The 22,066-nt window shown below is 40.9% G+C and overlaps 1 protein-coding gene across 9 annotated transcripts in view; it reads left to right on the forward strand.

The window, feature by feature from the left end:
• The window catches only part of LOC126203356 (serine/arginine repetitive matrix protein 1), a 166,913-nt gene that overhangs the window by 42,201 nt on the left and 102,646 nt on the right, over positions 1-22,066 (forward strand). For all 9 annotated transcript variants that reach the window (XM_049937646.1, XM_049937650.1, XM_049937648.1 and 6 more), the window contains one exon: positions 14,997-15,125. In XM_049937646.1, coding sequence (XP_049793603.1) covers positions 14,997-15,125 — 129 coding nt within the window. The remainder of the gene's footprint in view (positions 1-14,996; positions 15,126-22,066) is intronic.

Here is a 22,066-nt window from a genome sequence, read left to right on the forward strand (position 1 = left end):
TGTGATTTAACTTATGAATTGATTAGTGAGGTGCAGTAAATCGTGGAGGCTATCGAATGTATAAATTGTTAGTTGAATGGATAAATATTAGTAATTGTGCTCTGAATTGGTATTTACAAAGTGAGATAATAAATTTAAATGCTAATATGTGTCATAAAAGCTGCTGGTATTCATTATAAAAATAGTCCTTAAAGTTGGATTCCATTGGGAACCGTGTGCTCAGTGAGTGCAATATTGGTATTGTAAACAAGAAAACTGGCAGCATTGTTAATTTGCACCGGATTTTGTGTCAACATATTTATAATTTTCTCGCGATTTACGCATTACAAAAAAATGTTTGTAGAGAAGATATGATGCTGGCATAATGTTGGCCGTCCAGTAGTGTTTATAAATATTAAGTGGTTAAGTTCCTTGACACCAGAGCACTCTATTCAGTGGATTTGAGTGGGTAAACGAGTGCAAGTTGTAACAATTTGTGCTGTATCTCCCACTGCTTGCTTCGGTGTACGTGGCCTGGTGGCGATGGGAGTATCTAGGTTCGATCAGATAAAGATATCATGACCAATCACAACAATTTTCAAACTGTCTCTGCTTTGCAAATGCAGTTTTGTGATTGTTGTGATCATTGTGACATCTTTGTTCAACCATTTTTAGCATGTTTCGGCGTATGGCCACATGGAGCGTCAGTTGACACAGTCATTCACTGTGTTGCTCAAATGATTTTAGTGTAAACACAGCGCCGGTTACATATTGTATTCATGCTAAGCAAAATATGTTTCGAGAATTTATTCTTGTTGGCAAGTGCAGTATTTACGTATGTATTTTTTGTAATGTTAAAAAAAAAACAATGTAGGTGATAGTTTTTGTGTGTGTGTGTGGGGGGGGGGGGGTTGTCTACATAATTGATGAGGCACAGTACCTGATAACCTCAAAAAGATGAGTACAGTGCAAGAGATGCAGAATAACATATATTCAAACACCATACAAAATACTTATTTACATATTTGCATTTGACAGCGACAAAAAAATTCTCGAAACGTGTTGTGCTAAGCATGAAAAAATACGTAACTAGTGCAGTATTTCATTATTTAAAGAATGAATGACAGCTACAGGCTTTTCAAAAACAGTGATTATGACATTTGAAATTAAGTCAGATGTTTCCACTTCCCAGACAGTTACCGATTCCAGTTACATCAGTGGTTTTTATTAGATAATAAACCTTTATTACATAATAAAAAAAAGTCCCTGACAAGTCTTTTGATGCCTTTACGTACATACATCATACATAAAGTGCAAGGGGGTATCCTATACGTAACTTGCACAGCTTAAAGCATTTTTCCCCACATTTTACACCTTTTTTTAAAAAAATCCCTTGAGAAGTGTAAAAGGGGGTTTCACTGTATTTAAAGTCATTTATTACAGCAAATCAGTTACAGACAGTGAAGCCATCTTCAGTTCTAAAACACGCAAGCCACATCTACACTCATGCTCATAAATTAAGTATAATTGCAGAATGTGGTGCCACACAACATGACACTACACAAAACTGGTGCTAATAGCATAGAGACATAGGGAACACACACGACAGATCTGTAAGTCCACGGTATTGGTGATAAGTTGAGGAAACCATCCTGAAACACGTGCTACAAAATGCCAATGTGGAATATGATCACCATGTACACGTGCACAGGCCGCACAACGGGTGGGTATACTCTGGATCAGGTGGTTGAGCAGCTGCTGGGGTATAGTCTCCCATTCTTGCACCAGTGCCTGTCGGAGATCCTGAAGTGTCGTAGGGGTTTGAAGACTTGCAGCGATACGTCAACTGAGAGCATCCCAGACGTGCTCAATGTGGTTCAGGTCCGGAGAACAGGCAGGCCACTCAATTTGCCTGATATCTTCTTTCAAGGTACTCCTTCACAATGGCAGCTCAGTGGGGCCTTGCATGATCATCTGTCAGGAGGAAGGTGGGACCCACTGCACTCCTGAAAAGGCAGACACTGGTGCAAAATGGCATCCCGATACACCTGACCTGTCACAGTTCCTCTGTCAAAGAGATGCAGGGGTGTACATGCACCAATCATAATCCCACCCCACACCATCAAACCACAACCTCCGTACAGCTCCCATTCAAGGACATTAAGGGGTTGGTATCTGGTTCCTGGTTCACGTCAGATGAAAACCCGGTGAGAATCATTGTTCAGACTATACCTGGACTCGTCCATTAACATAACCTGGAACCACTGTTCCAATGACCACGTACTCTGTTCTTGACACCAGGCTTTGCGGGCTCTCCTGTGACCAGGGGTCAGTGGAATGCACCTTGCAGGTCTCCAGGCGAATAAACCATGTCTGTTCAGTCGTCTGTAGACTGTGTGTCCGGAGACAACTGTTCCAGTGGCTGCGGTAAGGTCCCGAGCAAGGCTACCTGCATTACTCTGTGGCCGTCTGCGGCACTGATGGTGAGATATCGGTCTTCTTGTGGTGTTGTACATGTGGACGTCCCGTATTGTAGCACCTGGACACGTTTCGTGTCTGCTGGAATTGTTGCCATAATCTTGAGATCACACTTTGTGGCACACGGAGTGCCCGTGCCTTGGCCTGCTGTGTTTGACCAGCCTCTAGTCGCCCTAGTATTCTACCCCTTGTCAATATGTGTTCTTTGAGCCACTTTCAACAGTCACCATTAGCATGTCTTAAAACATCTGCACACTTACTTGCTGCACCGTACTCTTGACATGCACCCACACACCTCTGCGTATGTGGACTGCTGCCAGCGCCACCGTACAACGACTCCAGATCAAATGCACCCCATGGTCATACCCCGAGGTGATTTAAACCCGAAAACCGCCCACCAGAGCATTGTTTCACCATGTATCAGCACTATCCTTAATTTATTAGCATGACTGTAGTAGATTACAATTACAATGTATAGTATGTACTGAATATTTTTTTATATATCAGCCTGGGTGGCTGACTAAAGGTATAAGAATATCTTGTAGAACAAAGTGGCAATTATATCAAAACGTTAGAAACAGTCACAATCTAAATGCAAAAGCCCATTACAAACAGTATTGTAAGGTTCTTAAAAAAGTTATTAGGAAGGCAAAAAGTACGTGGTATGCAGATAGAATAGCTAAGTCTCAGGATAAAATTAAAACCATATGCTCAGTCATAAAGAAAGTGGCTGGTCTGCAGAGACAGGTCGAGGATATAGAATCAGTGCGTAGTGGGAATGTCCGTGTTACTGATAAGTCGCATATATGTACAGTATTTAATAATCACTTTCTGAATATAGCAAGTGAACTAAATAGAAACCTAGTCCCAACAGGGAATCATATAGCGCTCGTAGAAAAAAGTGTTCCGAGACTGTTACCTGAAATGCTCCTCCATGCATGACAAGAGGGAGATTGAGTTAATAATTAAATCACTAAAGACCAAGAACTCTCATGGATATGACGGGGTATCTAGCAGAATACTGAAGTATTGTTCCATGTATGTTAGCCCAGTACTTAGCCATATCTGTAACTTTTCCTTTAGGAGTGGTCGGTTTCCTGACCGATTAAAGTACTCGGTAGTGAAGCCACTTTATAAAAATGGAGACAGGGATAATGTTGATAATTATAGACCTATTTCTATGCCATTGGTGTTTGCTAAAGTTATCGAGAGGGTTGTATATACAAGGTTTCTGCAGCATTTAAATTCACATAATTTGCTGTCAAATGTACAGTTTGGTTTTAGAAATGGCTTAACAACTGAAAATGCTATAGTCTCTTATCTCTGTGAGGTTTTGGACGGATTAAATAAAAGGTTGCGAACGTTAGGTGTTTTCTTTGATTTAACGAAGGCTTTTCACTGTGTTGACCACAAAATATTACTGCAGAAGTTGGAACATTATGGAGTAAGGGGAGTAGCTTACAATTGGTTCGCCTCTTACTTTAAGAACAGAAAGCAGAAGGTAATTCTCCGCAATATTGAGAGTGGTAATGATGTTCAGTCCCAATGGGGCACTGTTAAATGGGGCGTTCCCCAAGGATCGGTGCTGGGGCCACTGCTGTTTCTTATTTATATAAATGATATGCCTTCTAGTATTACAGGTGATTCAAAAATATTTCTGTTTGCTGATGACACCAGCTTGGTAGTGAAGGATCTTGTGTGTAATATTGAAACATTATCAAATAATGTAGTTCATGAAATAAGTCCGTGGCTTGTGGAAAATAATTTGATGCTAAATCACAGTAAGACTCAGTTTTTACAGTTTCTAACTCACAATTCAACAAGAACTGATATTTTAATCAGACAGAATGGGCATATTATAAGCGAGACGGAACAGTTCAAGTTCCTAGGCGTACGGATAGATAATAGGCTGTTGTGGAAAGCCCATGTTCAGGATCTTGTTCAGAAACTAAATGCCGCTTTATTTACCATTAGAACAGTATCTGAAATAAGTGACATTTCAACACGAAAAGTAGTCTACTTCGCATATTTTCATATGCTTATGTCATATGGTATTATTTTTTGGGGTAATTCTTCTGATTCAAAAAGGGTATTTTTGGCTCAAAAACTGGCTGTTCGAGCTATGTGTGGTGTAAGTTCGAAAACCTCTTGTCGACCCCTATTCAATAGTCTGGGAATTTTGACATTGTCCTCACAGTATATATTTTCTTTAATGTCGTTTGTTGTTAGCGATATTAGCTTATTCCCAAGAGTTAGCAGCTTTCACTCAGTTAATACTAGGCAGAAATCAAATCTGCATGTGGAATGCACTTCCTTGACTCTTGTGCAGAAAGGAGTGCAGTATTCTGCTGCATCCATTTTCAATAAGCTACCACAAGAACTCAAAAATCTTAGCAGTAGCCCAAACGCTTTTAAGTCTAAACTGAAGAGTTTCCTCATGGCTCACTCCTTCTACTCTGTCGAGGAGCTCCTGGAAGAGCTAAAAAATTAAGCAAATTCCAGTGTTACATTCTTGATTTTCTTTATTTAAACTAATGACGTGTCGCCTGAATATGTTTCTTATATTTCATTTTATCTGTTTCTACAATCGTGTTGTAATTTCATGTATTGACTCGTTCCATGACCATGGAGACTTCTCCTTAATGTGGTCCCACAGAACAATAAATAAATAAATAAAAGCACATATTACAACTTCAACATGGTGTTAACAAATAGCAGCCGCTCATCCTAATGTGTTCCTTCTTCGTATCAAATCTTTGGAGCTTCTCTTGTCATAGATGGTTGACCCACGATAGACCTTTCAGGTGAACCTGTGTTCCTTCATCAATTATCGTGAGTTTTGACTTGCTAAGATTGAGGTCCACTCCTTATGATAGATTAACATTTTTTACTTTTGTTAGTAGCTCAGCAAGTTCAGCTTCATTGCTCATTAAAGCTCAGTGTCCTCAGCAAGTTGGAGTTTATTAGTAGTTCTACCACCATTTGAGATACCTGTTGTTCAGCCATAGAGCGTTCATAACAACATTTTCTGAACAGGTGTTGTACAGTTGGGGGTATATAACACAGCACACAGCTCTGTCTGACACCTTTTGATACACTGAATAAATCAGATGTGCCAGCACTTGTCTTCACAGCAGTTAGGTGGTTATTGTATAGGCTGCTAGTAAGTGCTGTCAAGTGTTGTGAGACTCCAAACTCTGCAAGTACCTGCTACGACTTTTCCCAGACAACACAGTCAAACACTTTCCTTTAGTTAGGGAAGCAGATGAAAATAGGAACAGAGAACTCTCGTGATTTCTCAGCTATTTGTCATGCATGGAAGATCTATTAATGACTTGCTTTTCCTTCAACAAAAGCTGTTTTTTTCTGTGTATATACAAGGCTGAATGTATGGCTTCAGATGCTGGTTTAATGTGTAGAGCAAAATTTTGCTTATACGGGATGTAAGAGCAAAAGTTCAGAAGTTGGAGTTGTTCCTGATGGACTTTCTCTTGTGTGGTGATAAAGAGAGACATATGCCAGTTTTCTGACCATTACCCAGTTTCCCATATTCCTGTAATCAATGAATGCAGCACATCATCACCCTCCTGTCCCATGTCTTCGATCATCTCAGCAGATATACTGTCTAGACCATGGGATTTATAGTTCTTCAGATTTTGAATTTGCTTTCACTGTTTCACCGAATAATATTGTAGATTTTGAAGCTAGTTGTTAAATTGCTTCCACATCACTGTTTCCTACTCGGAATGATGTCTTCCTTGTCTCTGATAGACTTGCTTTCTCATCATCTAACTCTCACACCCAAGAATTAAATTCACTGGTGATGCTGTAGAGTTACTTGAAGAGATCACGTGCTTGATTGTGATACAATGTTGTGCTATCGTATCACAGTTGCTGTGAATGAAGTGTGAACCATCCTTCCAATAATTTCGTTTTATTTCTTTGCGTAGGTTCTTATATCTGTCTTGATCCTGCATGGTGCGGATACCAGTTTTCTTCAGACTGCTTCTCTGTCCAGTTAATTGTAGTGTGAGCTGTAATATCCTAGGATCTTTTGCACTTTGTGGCCATTCTTCCTGGTGGATTTGAGCTTAACCCACATTTTCATGGCAGCAGAATGTGATCACTACCGCAGCCAGCAACAGGGAAGATCTTAAAAACCCAAGACTGAAATGAAGTTTCGCACTAGGATGAAGTCAGCTGGGTTTCTGAATACTAGCATCATGTGACATCTCTACAAATTTATTCCCCATATCTACATATTTGTATCTGTCTGCCCCTAGAGGGCTCAGAATTGTATGTGTAATATGGCAGAGTGTAATATAACTACATTGGTGTGTGAGAAACAGTGTGCTGTAATCAAGTTTTGAATTTGAAAAGTTTGTCCACACTTGGAGTGCCCTCTCTTTCAGCATTACAATGCCAGACCATACACGAGTGCACCAACATATGCAACATTGCAGTGTTTTGAGTTCGCTGTTGTTGATCATTCTCCATACAGTCCCAATTTGGCCCCCATCAGATTTTCATGATCCATTTGCTAGTGATGAAATGGTGCAAGCAGAGGTGAGATTGTTGCTCTGTCATCAAAGTCAAAAATTCAACAGCAACAGTATCAACAACTGTATTTTTATACTAAGATGGTATCTGTTCTTTCGGACATGTCCGAAAGAACAGATACCATCGGTGACCATGCAGCTCATTAGAATCAAATTACAATGAAAATAACACCCTTAGCTGCTTACAGGCATTGACATAAGTCAACGGGGACAGATGAAAATGTGTGACCCGACCGGGACTCGAACCTGGGATCTCCAGCATACATGGCAGACGCTTTATCCATCTGAGCCACCGAGGACACAGAGGCTAGCGCGACTGAAGGGATTTCTCTCTGGCACGCCTCCTGCGAAACCCACATTCTCAACATATTGTCCCACACTACATTCGTAGTGCTCCTGCCCATTATACTCATTACTCGCAGCGTGTTGCCGATTCCCGTAAGAGTTCGGGCACTATTTGAGCATTCGCACAGAAAAAGATGATGGTCAAGTGGCCGAACTATATACGAGGGCCGTTCAGAAAGTAACCTCCGGTTGATTTAAAAAAATACACCAAATTAAATAAAAATATTTTAATATATACATCTTACAACTACATCTTTGCACTATTTTTCTACATAGTCTCCATAGCGATTGAGGCACTTATCGTATCTCTTCACAAGCTTTGAAATTCCTTCTGCATAAAAATCACCCGCTTGTGCCTGGAGCCAGCCTGTGACCGCATCTTTGAGCTCTTCGTCGTCATCAAACCGCTGTGACCCGAGCCATTTCTTCAAATGCATGAAGAGGTGATAATCACTTGGCGCCAGGTCTGGGCTGTAAGGTGGATGGTTGATAACGTCCCACTTGAAGGACTCAAGAAGGGCCGTTGTTCTGCGAGCAGAGTGAGGACGGGCGTTATCATGCAAAAAAACGATACCGGAAGTCAGCATACCACGGCGTTTGTTCTGTATAGCCCGTCGTAACTTTTTTATTGTTTCACAGTACACGTCTTGATTAATGGTCGTACCACGTTCCACGAATTCAACCCAAAACACCGTTGCCATCAGTTTTCTGGCAGAAAAATCTTGCGAGGCTTTTCTTGGTTTGGTAGGCGAATTTGAATGTGCCCACATCTTTGATTGTTCTTTTGTCTCAGGGTTCACGTACTTAATCCAGGTTTCGTCACCGGTCACGATTCTGTTTAACAATGGTTCTCCTTCGTCCTCATAACGTGACAGAAAGTCTAATGCAGAGGCCATTCTTTGAGTTTTGTGGTGGTCGGTAAGAATTTTGGGCACCCATCGTGCACAGAACTTACGGTAACCCAATCTTGCTGTCACTATCTCGTACAAGAGTGTCTTAGAAATCTGTGGAAAACCAGTAGACAACTCCGACATTGAGAAACGTCGATTTTCACGAACTTTTGCATCAACTGTCTGAACGAGTTCGTCAGTCACCAATGATGGTCTATCACTCCTCTCTTCATCATGAACGTTTTCTCGTCCACTTTTAAATAAACGTACCCATTCACGGACAACTCTTTCACTCATAACTCTTGGTCCGTACACGGCACAAAGCTCACGATGAATAGCTGCTGCAGAATATCCTTTGGCTGTAAAAAACCTTATGACAGCACGCACTTCACATTTGGCGGGGTTTTCTATTGCAGCACACATTTCAAACTGCCACAAAAACTAAACTAGCGCAGGTACGACGTTCACTCGACCACGGCTTGATGCCGACTGACCTGTTGAGTGCGTGAACGCACAGATGGCGTCGCTACTCCCCCCACAACCCGCACTGTGACCAATCGGAGGTTACTTTCTGAACTGCCCTCGTATATATACTAAGATGGTATCTGTTCTTTCGGACATGTCAGATACCAGATACCATCTTAGTATGTATATAGTTAAGGCTCACCAGCCACTTGACCATCTTCTTCTTCTGTGCGAATGCACAAACAGTGCCCAAACTCTTACGGGAATTGGCAATGTGCGCGAGTAGTGAGTATAATGGGTGGGACACTACGAATGTAGTGCGGGACAATACATTGAGAATGTGGGTTTCGCGGGAGGCGTGCCAGAGATAAATCCCTTCAGCCGCGCTAGCTTCTGTGTCCTCGGTGGCTCAGTGGATAGAGTGTCTGCCATGTATGCTGGAGATCCCAGGTTCGAGTCCCGGTCGGGGCACACATTTTCATCTGTCCCAGTTTACTTATGTCAATGCCTGTAAGCAGCTAAGGGTGTTAATTTCATTGTAACTGCATTTTTGTTGTTGTAGTATACAACAAAACGAGCAGAAAGAATCAGTTTTGATGGCTTGCTTGGAAGAGATGTGTTGGTCACAGAGGTTACTATGTTGAGAAATAAATAATGTAGGCATGATGAATAAAGATATAAAATGTTAACAATGTTTATTTTGTTTAAGGTACTTTAAGAGTTTTCTCATAAATTCTGAGGCATTATACTTTTATATTTCTGCGTACCCTCATACCTGCCTCATTTATTTCTCTTGCCTAGACTGTTAGGTCCAACCACATATTGTAAGTGCATGTGTATGGTAGTATCTCCAGTTTTAGTATTTAACTTTCCTTTAATTATTGCCTGTTGTTAGTTAGGGATCTTACTAAGGACTTCTTACTGTTGTTCATAGAACTCTATCTTCTCATCCAATGCTGCAGCAGTAGGGGCAATGGTCTGAATGATGTGGACTTTACATGAAGAAGCATTCAATCTGATAGAGATGATCCTGTCATTACCGTATATACTTGAATCTAAGCCGCACCTGAAAAATGAGACTCGAAATCAAGGAAAAATAATTTCCCGAATCTAAGCCGCACCTGAAATTAGAGACTCAAAATTCAAGGGGAGAGAAAAGTTTTAGGCCGCATCTCCAAATCAAAAGAAAGTTGGTCCATTGTAATATGACACACAATTTAGGTCGAATGAATGACGATACAGCTACAGTTGTTTGGTTCGAGTCGTAAGCTTAGCAGTTAAGCTTTACCAGGTAGCCATTTCTAATGCGTCAGGCGCTCCAAACGTATTTATACGGGTACCCTTCCTTTTTCACGTGCTTCGTCTGGTTTGAATTGATTGCTTATTTTTCTTTGATCTGATAAGTGCCGTTTTCTTTGTTATTGGTGTTTACGTCACTCTAAGCTAAAAATGCATTACTGTACTGTGTCATGCATTGTTTGTCACATTCTGGATAGTGTGTGTTTACGGCCTGTCGCCGCTCGCAGCATGGCTTGCTTTTGTGCGCGCTACCGCCGCTTACAATTAAAAAAAAGGGGGGGGGGATCGTCTCATTAGCGAAACAATGGCAAGAGACTGCTATTTGTTGTTACTTACACTACTGCTTTCTTTGATAATGATCAACAAGAACCAAATAATAGACTGTGTATGATAGATGATGTTCTGAACGAGAGTTTAGCAAACATTTTCCTTCTTTTGAAAATCTTTGTAGGCGCCTCTTTAGTACATTACATGCTGCACAGAAATTAGTCATCTTAGATTTAAAAATAAATTACCTTGCTTCATTTCTGACTGTATCACTATTAGGCATAAGAATAATACGAATATAAACATGACATGATATGTATATTCTTCCGCGTTTCCTGTTGTCTCACTCTAGTTTCGTAGTTTATTAGGCAGACAGGATTTAAATGAGATAGCAGCAAACATGAAACAATACCTGGCAAAATGTATTCGTATTATTCTTATGGTGAAGAGAATACTGCATGTGATTCAAAATTCATAAAAGTTCCTATTAGCAACCATCTCTTCTCACAGGTAGCAAAAAATTCAGAATGTAGAGTTGGTCATATTGACAAACATCCCAGACAGTCTTGCCAGTCAGATTTTCGTAGTACTTTGAAATGCTGCTACATTCGAAAATGAACAATACGGAACTTGTATTTACTTCATTGGATAATGTATGAAAATACAGTAGCCGGCCGGTGTGGCCGTGCGGTTCTGGGCGCTTCAGTCTGGAACCGCGTGACCGCTACAGTCACAGGTTCGAATCCTGCCTCGGGCATGGATGTGTGTGATGTCCTTAGGTTAGTTAGGTTTAAGTAGTTCTAAGTTCTAGGGGACTGATGACCACAGATGTTAAGTCCCATAGTGCTCAGAGCCATTTTTTGAAAATACAGTGGTCGAAACTCGGGGCGGAGAAAAAAAGCTCGTCTTCCACCTTTTTTTAAAATTTATTTACTGATGCAGAGGTTTTGGTGCCAGTATTTATCTTTGTGCCCACAAAGCATGCCTGTGTAGCGCTACACATATTCGACGGCAGAAGTTAGTTGTCGCGGCATCCACCAACATTTTTCAGAACTTCCGTTTGCTTTGCACTCGATTCTAAGCCGCAGGCGGTTTTTTGGATTACAAAAACCGGAAAAAAAGTGCAGCTTAGATTCGAGTAAATATGGTAATGGTTTCATAATTGAAAACTAGGGAGAGAAATCTTTTTCATTTTGCAGTGAATGTGAATATAGATGAGATTTCTGCTAAAAATGCAAAAACCCAAAATTTCCTATTACCTGCTATTTCACAGCAAATTGTATCCAGATTAATTGTTTTGTTGGAGATAGTTTGAAATAGTTTTATTTACCACATATAAATATTGAAAATGTAACCAGTTATTGGTATTGCACATCATCTGACAAAACCCAGTTGGAGAGGTAATGTGCATAAGGACACGTTTGAAATATAAAAAGTTCACGAATGCAACAATGTATCAGTGTGCTTGAAGCTTTGCTACCATGCTTATTGTGGGTATTTGAATGGTCTGCTTAAGATACACATGACATAATGCAACATATTACTCAGATGTGGGAACTAGCATTTGCAACAAAGAAATGCATACATTTGTTAATTTGCTCAAATTCAAAAGTTGGTATAATTTGGAAGTTTTTAACTTAGGCAGTTTAGTCAAGGCTGTTTTGAACTGTGGTTGTGTCGACTACTGCTATAGCTCAGGCCACAACTGCCTTGTTAACAATACTCCCCAACCTCAAGAAACAGTAGTTCGCTAGCTGTTCTTGAATGCTGTGTGTTGTGCATTGCTCATTCTTTTCTTATTTTGAATGAAGTGAAATAACTAATTGTGATCCATCAAGGATTTTGATTACAACCCTCGCATTACCAGACAGCATTGACACTTGTGACAGTGTATCAGTTCTGCTTTCACAGAACATGAGTGTTGGCTGCTGCCCTGCAAGATGACGGTGAACTTGTTTCCCCACACCGCTCCTCTTCTATCTGATGGTAAAAATTCTACTGTGTTTATGCTCATGGCCATCTAGCAGTTTATATTGTCCGCCCTTTGCACTTTAGCGATTGGAAAAAGAGTGACACATATTTCAACCATGACGAAATTCTTCCCCTGACTTTCCTATAGAGTTGCTTGCAGGTCTACTTCTACAGTAAGTGCCTTGTTGATTCGACCTGTAGTGCTGTCAAGTATGGGTCACATGGCTATGAATGTCTACAAAAGGTCGAAATTAATGTTCTGTATATTTTATAATCACTGAATTGAGCAGGATTTTGGAAAAAAAACTGTTGGAAATTTTTACAAAAGCAAACATTCCAGTCAGATAGTTCCTCAATTGATACTTTGTCAAGTCAGTTTCAAATCCTGAAGGCTTTGTATTCACTTGTCTAGCATGAGAACATTTTAAATGTGTGCTTCCATTTGTTTACCAGAATAAGGGAATTACATTTAGATTTTGCCAAAAGTAAATGATATATTTTCCGGTCCTTACCAATTACACTTTTATTCATATTTCTGGAAACAACTTTTGCAACACGATTTCTGCTTTGGTCGCTACTCCCTATTGGGAAATAAATTGTTATAATCTATTTCTGACATTTTATCTGATTAGTCCACTTTTTAGCTTTGTGTTTATTCTCATTCTGCCACTTAGTCCATAATTGCTTCAGAGTTACGACAACCACATAGCCTCTTTTTTAAAAAAAACTAACATGTTGTTATTCACAGTAAATCTACTAATTCATGCTTTATTCTGTTGTGCTTATACATGTGCCTGATGCTAATTTGGTTGATCTCCCGTTTTTTACTGCACTTACAACAATGTTATGTCCTGTTTGATCTTACTTAACTAGTCATTCAACTTCAGTAACCTATCTTCAGACCCTAATTTCTGCAGTTTACTGTATTTTCCACAGGCCTCCACAGGCCTTTCTCCACAACTGTAGCATATTTTATGAAAATCATTTTGATAAACACCTTGACACCTGCTAAGACACATTCACACCTACTAAGTTAATTTTTCTTATTGTGCTACCAGTTTGTCTATAAGATAATAAGACCAAAAAGTCATTTAAATTTTTAACATTATATTTTGTGGCCTGATGATCATCTTTAATAGAAAAACTGGTCGCACAGTAGATTCACAACTATCAATGTATTTTCTTGCAGTTTTGTGCCCCAGAATAAAACATAATGGAAACTCACCTTAAAGAAGGCACATTAAGCTGCAGACAGGCACAGTTAAGACACTTACAGTTTTTGGCCACAGCTTCATCACCTAAAGAGAAACACACACCATTTGTACACTCAAGAAAGCACACCTCATGCACACATGACCACCACCTCTAGTATCTCGGTACGAGAGGGAGGTGGTGGTCGTGTGTGCATCTCGATCCGAGATGCTGTAGTTGGCGGTTATGTGTGCTTGCTTATGTGTATGAATGGTGTGTGTTTCCATTTTGCTGATGAAGGCTGTGGCTGAAAGCTCTATGTAAGTGTATTTTAATTGTGTCTGTCTGCAGCTTAATGTGTCTCCTTTACAGTTAGTAGCGATCTATCTTTTCCTACATTGTTCACATTCCTACCTGTAGTTTCCATTGTTTGACATAATGGAAACTATTGCCACTTTAGGCTAACTTTATGTTGGAAGTTGTTGGCACAGAAGTTCCTGTGTGTGCATCGTGGTCTGAATTAATTGCCTTAGTTCCTTCTGTCCATTATTCTCAATATTGTCACTCAGATATGAACACGCAGGAATAGAGTTTCCAGCAACTCTTTCTTTATTGCTAAGCAACTAATTGGATTCATGGCATTTCCTGTTGCAGGTTGCCTATCTAATAGTTTCCACGGCCAGAAAACTTTGATTTTCAGTGTTTCATATATTTATCGAGTGAATTTAAAAGTTTAAAATCGTCGTGGTTAACTAAGAGATATTACCTTATGTTAAAGATTTAACACATGAAATCAAATATTTAAATCATAAACTGTATATGTCTAGAGGCAGTGTTATTCAGTGGTGCACAAATTACTTGGACTGCATTTATCCAGTGACTTCCAGCAAACTTCACACACAATTTCAGATCTTCTGTAAACTTTTTCTCCCTTACATGCTTAATGCCAATTAATACACATACTCAGTTGTCCAGCAATCAGAAATTTAAAGCTCTTTTATGCCTGGGAGTAACATTCTTTAAAGAATCTGGAGTTTACTGGCGGTACACTAGTCTGGCAGGCCAGAAGAGTTTGGAAGGACACATGATCAGCACTTGCAGACATAACCCTACACTCAATACCGTCATGTAAAAGTCTGTCTGTGTGGGGGGGGGGGGGGCTGTTGTTGACAAATCCACTTTTGCATTGCTCTACTTTGTTACCCTCCTTACCTTGTTCATACTTCCCTGTCCCCTCGCTACATACATAACTCTAGCAAACAGCTATATGATAACAAATGTCACCACAGTAATAAGTATGTGTGGTGGCTGTTTCTGTGTGAATGTGCATAGTTTTTTCATAAGAGCCATGGCTTGAAAGCTGGTTAATACTGTGTTCTGTTAGATATGTGTATGTGCCATACAGTAGTCTGCTAAAGGTGGTTGGTCACCTACTCTAGATTTTTTTAGTGTATAATCAACAGTGATTTAAAGAGCTACCTCAAATCATTAAAGCTTGTACATGTTGTGTGTGTAACATGGTCCTGTAAAATAAATTTACCTCTATTTTCAGATCAGAATCACCACCACTATCAAAGATTTCAAATTCCCACAGTGGAAATGGTCATACTAAAAGGGAACCTTCATCCTCTCCAGAACCACCTCCACCAGGAGAGGAACCAAACATTGAGCTTCCAAAAATGTAAGTAAACTAGATGGTATACCTTGTCACCTAGATTAGTCATTAATCTCAATTCCTCTGGAGGAAAACAAAAGAAATAAACATCCTTTCTGCAAGGTAACTGCAATGAGATAACTTACAGCTTCATTTCACAAATGATTTTTGTATACATGACATTTTAAAATTAGTTTTGGGGTGTCTTTGCATGTTTAGTGATCCTTAGGTTGAGCCATGCTGTAATATTTGCCACAATGATTTTCTCTACTGTTCATCAACTGTTCTGGGCAAGGACAGATCACGCTCAATTTCATCATATTACACACACAGAAAGACTGTGACTTGCCAAATGTTAGAAGACATTACGATATGGTTAGCATGATACATAATAAAATACTTCAAAACCACTTGAAAAATGACATGCATGCTGTATCAGTTGTAGAGTAAAATAGATTTTGTTGCTAATGTCTTATTATTATTATTTCGTTTGGTCCCTTCAACCAATAGTTCACACAGTCATTTTTGTTCCTATTTGTTGCACTACTTCTTCGTACTGCGAGTGTTGGGTTGTCATCATTCTAATTACCAGACATTTTTTAATTTGAATCGTTTATGTTACTGGTTTCGACATCAACATAAAAGAATTGATGTTCCAACAGTATGTTGTCCAGTGGTTCAACAGTGACTGCCTTGAGATCATTGTGTCGGCTAGTGATTATACTTCGGTTAGTGACAAAATGTTGGCTCAGCCAACTATTTACAGTATAAAAAACACTAGAATTTATGCTTCTTGAAAGTCAAGCCTTCATCCTAGGAATAACCGTACAAGAATCTATAAACAGTCATTAAGTGTAATCAAAAGCAATAAAAATAATAATTATAAAATTGATGTGGCTATTTCCCTTGCAGCCGTGTCCTCTTACGATGTACGTGCACATAACCCTAAACAGATACAATAAATTAAAATAAAGTTTCATGTGATGTCCTGGATACTGGCAGCTTCATAGTAACAGCTATTGCAGTTTGATCCATGAATTGTGGTGATTAATGAAGCTCAAGACACAGGAGGGGTTTGCATTGTTGCTGGTTCCCCGCCATGGCTTGCGGCAAGTGCATACACCTACTCTGAGCTTGAAGAAAGTATGCAAATTATCTCTCGCTTGCTTATGCAGAATTTGTCACTTACCACCGCCATCAGCCATGACGCTTCGCAACAAGATACTTCTATGGTGTAAAAATTGGTAATAGACCTCAAACAATGAAAAGTGTGAGGTCATCCCCACTAGTGCGAAAAGGTATCCATTAAACTTCCGTTACAAGATGAATCAGTCAAATTTGAAAGCCGTAAATTCAACTAAATATCTAGGAATCACTATAACAAGCAACTTAAATTGGAAAGAACATGTAGAAAGGAAGGGAAGGCAAATCAAACCGAAGATTGAGTTTTATTGGCAGAATACTTGAAAAATGTAACAGATCTACTGAAGAGACTGCCTACACTGTGCTTGTTCATCATCTTTTGGAGTACTGCTGCAGCGTCGGGGATCCTTACCAGATAGGGTGAACGGATTACATTGAGAAAGTTCAAAGAACAACAGCACGTTCTGTATTATCCCAGTAACATGAAACAAGATTTGGGGAGGACATCATTAAAACAAATGTGTTTTGCGTTGGGGTGGAATGTTCTACCGAAATTTCAGTCACTAACTTTCTCTTCTGAATGTGAAAATGTTTTGTTGACGCTGTCCTACATAAAGACATGATCAACATAATAAAATAAGGGAAATCGGAGCTCGCACCGAAAGATATAGGTGTTTGTTTTTTCCATGCGCTGTTTGAGATTGGAATAATAGTGAATTATTGTGAAGGTGGTTCTATGAACCCTCTGCCAGGCACTTAAGTGTGATTTGCAGAGTATCGCTGTAGATGTAGATGAAGTGGTATAAAAATTTACTAGATAACTCTCTACAGTCATTTGTAATGCTTGGATTGGCTTTGACATTCACAGCAGAACACTGATGGAATACTTCTTAACACCCGTAGCTTGCCTTACACCCGTAGGTTGCCACAGAGTGCATGACATAGACGAGCAGAAGCAGCCTAAGCTCATCTGCCTTTGTTCGTGACTCCAAGTATAGTGCACATGGCCTGTGTATTGTCCTGGAAACTAAGTCATGCAGACAAATGTAGACCTAATTTGAGTGAGCACTTCATGAATGTAACATGAAATCCAAAGCGAATACCAAAGAAATAGAGATGCCGGGTAGCCCAGAAATTCAAATCTCGTCATGAACAGAGAGCTGTAAAACCACCAAATAATAAACAGATATTAAAAATGACCTGAAAAAAAGTTATTTGTATCACCTGTAAACTGTTCATTTAATCTATTATGGTTTCCCACACTATGTATATTGTCAGCAGATACAATTCCTTGCCTTTATCCAATATATGCAAAATTGCGAGATCCTCAGTAATTCCCAACATGGGATGGCCACTTTTGGGAATGTGTGTGTGTGTGTGTGTGTGTGTGTGTGTGTGTGTGTGTGTGTGTGTGTGGCTGCAACTGACTCTCCCGGTGCTGAAACCTGGTGCAGATCCGCTGGTGGTTGATAGCTATCACCCGATCAGTCTTACCAACGTTATGTACAAACTCCTGGAATGGATGGTGAGTCAGTGGCACATGTGGATCCTCGAAGCTCGGTGCCTCCTTGCCCAGCAACATGGGGGCTTCCGTCAGGACCGCCCAGCGATCGACAATTTAGTCTCGCTAGAGTCGGCTATTCGTACAGCTTTTACTCGTCGAGAAAACCTAGTTGCTGTTTTCTTCGATCTTCGAAAGACATACGATACCACCTGGCGCCATCACATCCTTGCTGCACTGCACGAATGCGGCTTACGGGGTCCACTTGTGATTTTTCTCTGGAATTTTCTCTACAATTGCTCCTTTCGGGTTAGAGTAGGCACTTATTTTAGCTCTGCTCAAATTCAGGAGAACGGTGTCCCGCAGGGTTCGGTTCTCAGTGTTCCCCTCTTTTTGGTGGCGATTAATGGTCTTGCAGCTGCGATGCGCTCATCGGTCTGTTCCTCTCTATATGCCGATGACTTTTGTCTTTATTAGAGTTCCCCAAGCATCAGTGACGCTGAACGGCGGCTGCAGGAAGCTATCCATAAGGCACATTTTTGGACATCCAACCATGGTTTTCAGTTCTCAGCCTCTAAGACCCGAGTGGTGCATTTCTGTCATCGTCAAGGGTCCACCTCCATCCAGAGCTCTACCTTGCCAATGAACTCCTTCGGATTGAGGAGACACATTGCTTTCTTGGCATGCTGTTTGATGCTCAGCTCACTTGGACACCTTATCTTCGCAAGCTTAAACAACGGTGCTGGCGGCACCTCAACATCCTTCGCTGCCTCAGCCACACTGTTTGGGGGGCTGCACGAACAACCCTCCTGCAGCTCTATAAGGCCTTAATCCAGTTCCGTCTCAACTACGGGAGCGTGGTGTAAGGCTCAGCAGCACCTTCAACGTTGCAGATCCTTGACCTGATTCTCCATTGTGGCGTCAGACTGGCGACAGGTGCCTTCTTGTAGAAGCTGGAATCCCTCCCCTAAGATTCCGCCGACAACAGTTGCGTCTTACATCGCCTGCGTCCATGCCTTGCAGGCTCCTGTTTCCATCTTATGCACTCCCCTCACCACGACGGCGGCCTAGGTCAGGTCTCCCAATCGCGGTCCGCGTTTGTTCCCTTCTCTCGTCACTCGAGTCCTTTCCCCTTCCTCCATCCTTCCGGCCCTCTTCTTCTACCCCTCCTTGGTCCCTCCCTTGCTTGCAGCTTTGCTTGGATTTGTCCTGCGACTCCAAGTCCTCCGTTCCACCTGCCAGTCTTCAACAACATATCATGGCTCCTCTTGCCTCATTTCGCGATGCAGATGTAGTCTACACCGATGGTTCTGTGGTCAATGGACGCACTGGGTTTGCCCTCGTCCACGGCGACTATGTTGAGCAGCATTCCCTGCCTTGTGGGAGCAGTGTTTCCACTGCGGAGCTGGTTACTCTTTATCGTGCATTCGCTCACCTTTCCTCCTGCCCTGGGGAGTCATTTGTCATATGCAGTGACTCTCTGAGTGGATTGCAAGCACTCGACCAGTGTTTTTCTCGGGACCCTTTGGTGCACGGTATTCAATATGCTGTTTTTGCTCTCGCCGAGTGTGGTCGTTCAGCGACGTTTGTGTGGACCCCGGGCCACATCGGCATTCCAAGAAATGAACGTGTAGATCGGTTGGCCAAACAGGCCACCACTTCACCACCCCTGAAGCTTGGTCTTGTGGAAAGAGACCTCCGGTCAGCCCTACATCGCCAGGTCCGCAATGTCTGGAGCTCTGTATGGTCTGTCTTGAATACGCCAAATAAGCTCTGCATGGTAAAGTCGTCCATGGTCGTATGGAACTCATCCTTGAGGAGCACGCGTAGGGACTCAGTTTTTCTCTGCCGTCTCTGAATTGGACATACGTGGTTGACCCACAGCTATCTCCTTCGCCGTGAGAACCCGCCCAAGTGTCACTGTGATGCAGGGCTGACAGTGGTCCATCTTCTGATGGACTGCCCCCTTTTAGCCCCCTTGCGGCAGTCCTTTAATTTACCAGCTGCACTTCCTTTAATTCTAGGTGATGGTGCCTCTATAGCTGACTCAGTTTTACGTTTTATCCGTGCAGCTGGTTTATATCACTCACTCTAATGTGGGCGCTCTTGCATGATTTCTCAGGCTACACCCACTCCAGCGACTTTAAATTGTGACATGGATACCAAAATAGTGTCTTGTATGGTAACAAGTTGTGTTGGTACCTCTATCAACGCTTTCCAGCTGGAGGTTCTTCGTTCGTAGTTGAGTGGTTGACCTTTTACCTGATCCATCAACCACAGTAGTCTGTTTTACTCTAGTCAACTATTTGCTCTGCTCCTTTTAAGTGTCCTCTATTTTGTGTTATTGCGGTGTTCATTTTAGCTCTGTACCCCCTTGGTGTTCCCTCCCTCTGGGTGCAGAGGTTACACTTTTACTGTATAAGCCTTTTACAAGTATGTCTGTGTGGAACAGGGGACTGATGACCTTGATGTTTAGCCCCCATCAAACCCCAAAACCAACCAACCAACAACTGACTCTGAAATTGCTGAACTGAAAAGCATACCTATGTTTTTTCTACTTGAACTTAAATGACCTACATAGCTCATGTTACAGGTATTACATTGAATTTTGTAGATATCAGCACTCATATTTGTCGATTTCATATTGCAAATTGGTTCTCAGCTTAAATCGCAGTATATTATTCTTAAATACAGCACTGACTTGAAAAGATTTGAAAATACTAGCCATTTTCTGATAAACATTACTGAAATATGGAGTTTTGACTGCTTTAGTATTCTACATGGCGTTCTCTTTCACATTTAATTTGTTCATTGTTTTTGTGGCAACAGTTAGCTCTGGCTAGCTGTTTAATGACATGTAGCTCAGTGGTTCTGTGTTCCTCATTCATCAGGATTTAAATCCTCTGTCTGTCAGACAGCAAAAGTCAGAAAGCTTGTAGCTGTTCGGATGACAAGATTCACTGTATATCAAAATATCTGCTGTTGTTGGTTTCCTAAATACTTTGGAGGTTTGCCTACCATCTTGATTCATGCATAAATATCTTTGATCAAATATTTCTTGCAATATTTGCTATACCTTTCTAGTGATAGCATATTGATAATGTGTTGGTGTCATTCGTGTTTGGTAAGTAGTTACACTATTGTTTGATGCAAATGAATATGTTTTCTGCAGGATAGTGTTTCCCCAAAGAGTGATGCAATGTGTCTGGCAATGTCACAACAGTTGAAAGGGCTGTATAATAATTTTTCAAGCCCAATGGGACAGGAAACCTGTCTTCGGTCATTTCTCAGTGTTCTTCGGTGTTACATTGAAAATTAAAATATGTCGTATCAATTGCACTATATTTATTGATACCACAAATGACATTTGCTTACATTTTTGAAAAGAAAGAAGTCGTTTAAGTTTAACGTATTGAAACTAATTGTTTAAAGAAAAAATAACTTTGAAACCGTGCACTGTTGGAAGTATTCAAAAAGAAAGCATCGTAATTACTTGGAAGCTTTATTCTGCGATGATATACGCCACCCGTCAACACTTAACTCTAAAGTAAAAACAGCTGCCCAGAGTCTATATTTGAAGATGGAAGACAAACTGACTTCTGTAAGCTATGAGACATTTAATAATATCCACATTTCCAGCTTGCATGGAAAGTTGCTATATCATTTGATTGTTAAAGGATGTATGTTGCTTTAGAACATTTACATCACTTCAGACCTGTCATTCCAGGTGTACTTCATGAACTCTTGCCATGTCAAACATTGGAAAATGTAGGATGTAGTAATGACAGTATTATGAAAAGGACAGTGTGTTACTCTCCATGTAGAAAAGCTGTTGAGTAACAGACAGGCACAACAAAAAGTTGCTAAACAAGTAAGCTTTCATCCAGAAAGCCACCTTCTGAAGTAGGCAAAACACACACACACACACACACACACACACACGGTGACCCACGACCCATGAGGTGGCTGGGTTTGGGGAGGGGAGGGATAGCAAGGTAGGTGTGGGAGACAGTAGAGCACTGTTTGTGTGAGCATACAGGGACATAGTGGGGAGAGTGTAGGCAAGTGCAATCAGAAGGTGATACAGTTGTGGATGATACTGAGTCATGAGAGGGATGCTCCGTTGTTTCTGGATGGCAAAATTTCGGGAGGAAGTGGGTGACTGGTGAGGTAAGGCATGGGAGATCTATTTCTGTACAGGGGTGGAAGGATAATTTCAGTCTGTGGAGGCATCACTGAGTCCCTTGGTATATTTTGAGAGAGTGCTCTGCTCGTCACTATTGATGTGATAGCCCCAGGTGGCTAGGCTATATGTAACGCACTT

The sequence above is a fragment of the Schistocerca nitens genome, chromosome 9, assembly GCF_023898315.1.
Source record: "Schistocerca nitens isolate TAMUIC-IGC-003100 chromosome 9, iqSchNite1.1, whole genome shotgun sequence".
Lineage (NCBI taxonomy): Eukaryota > Metazoa > Arthropoda > Insecta > Orthoptera > Acrididae > Schistocerca > Schistocerca nitens.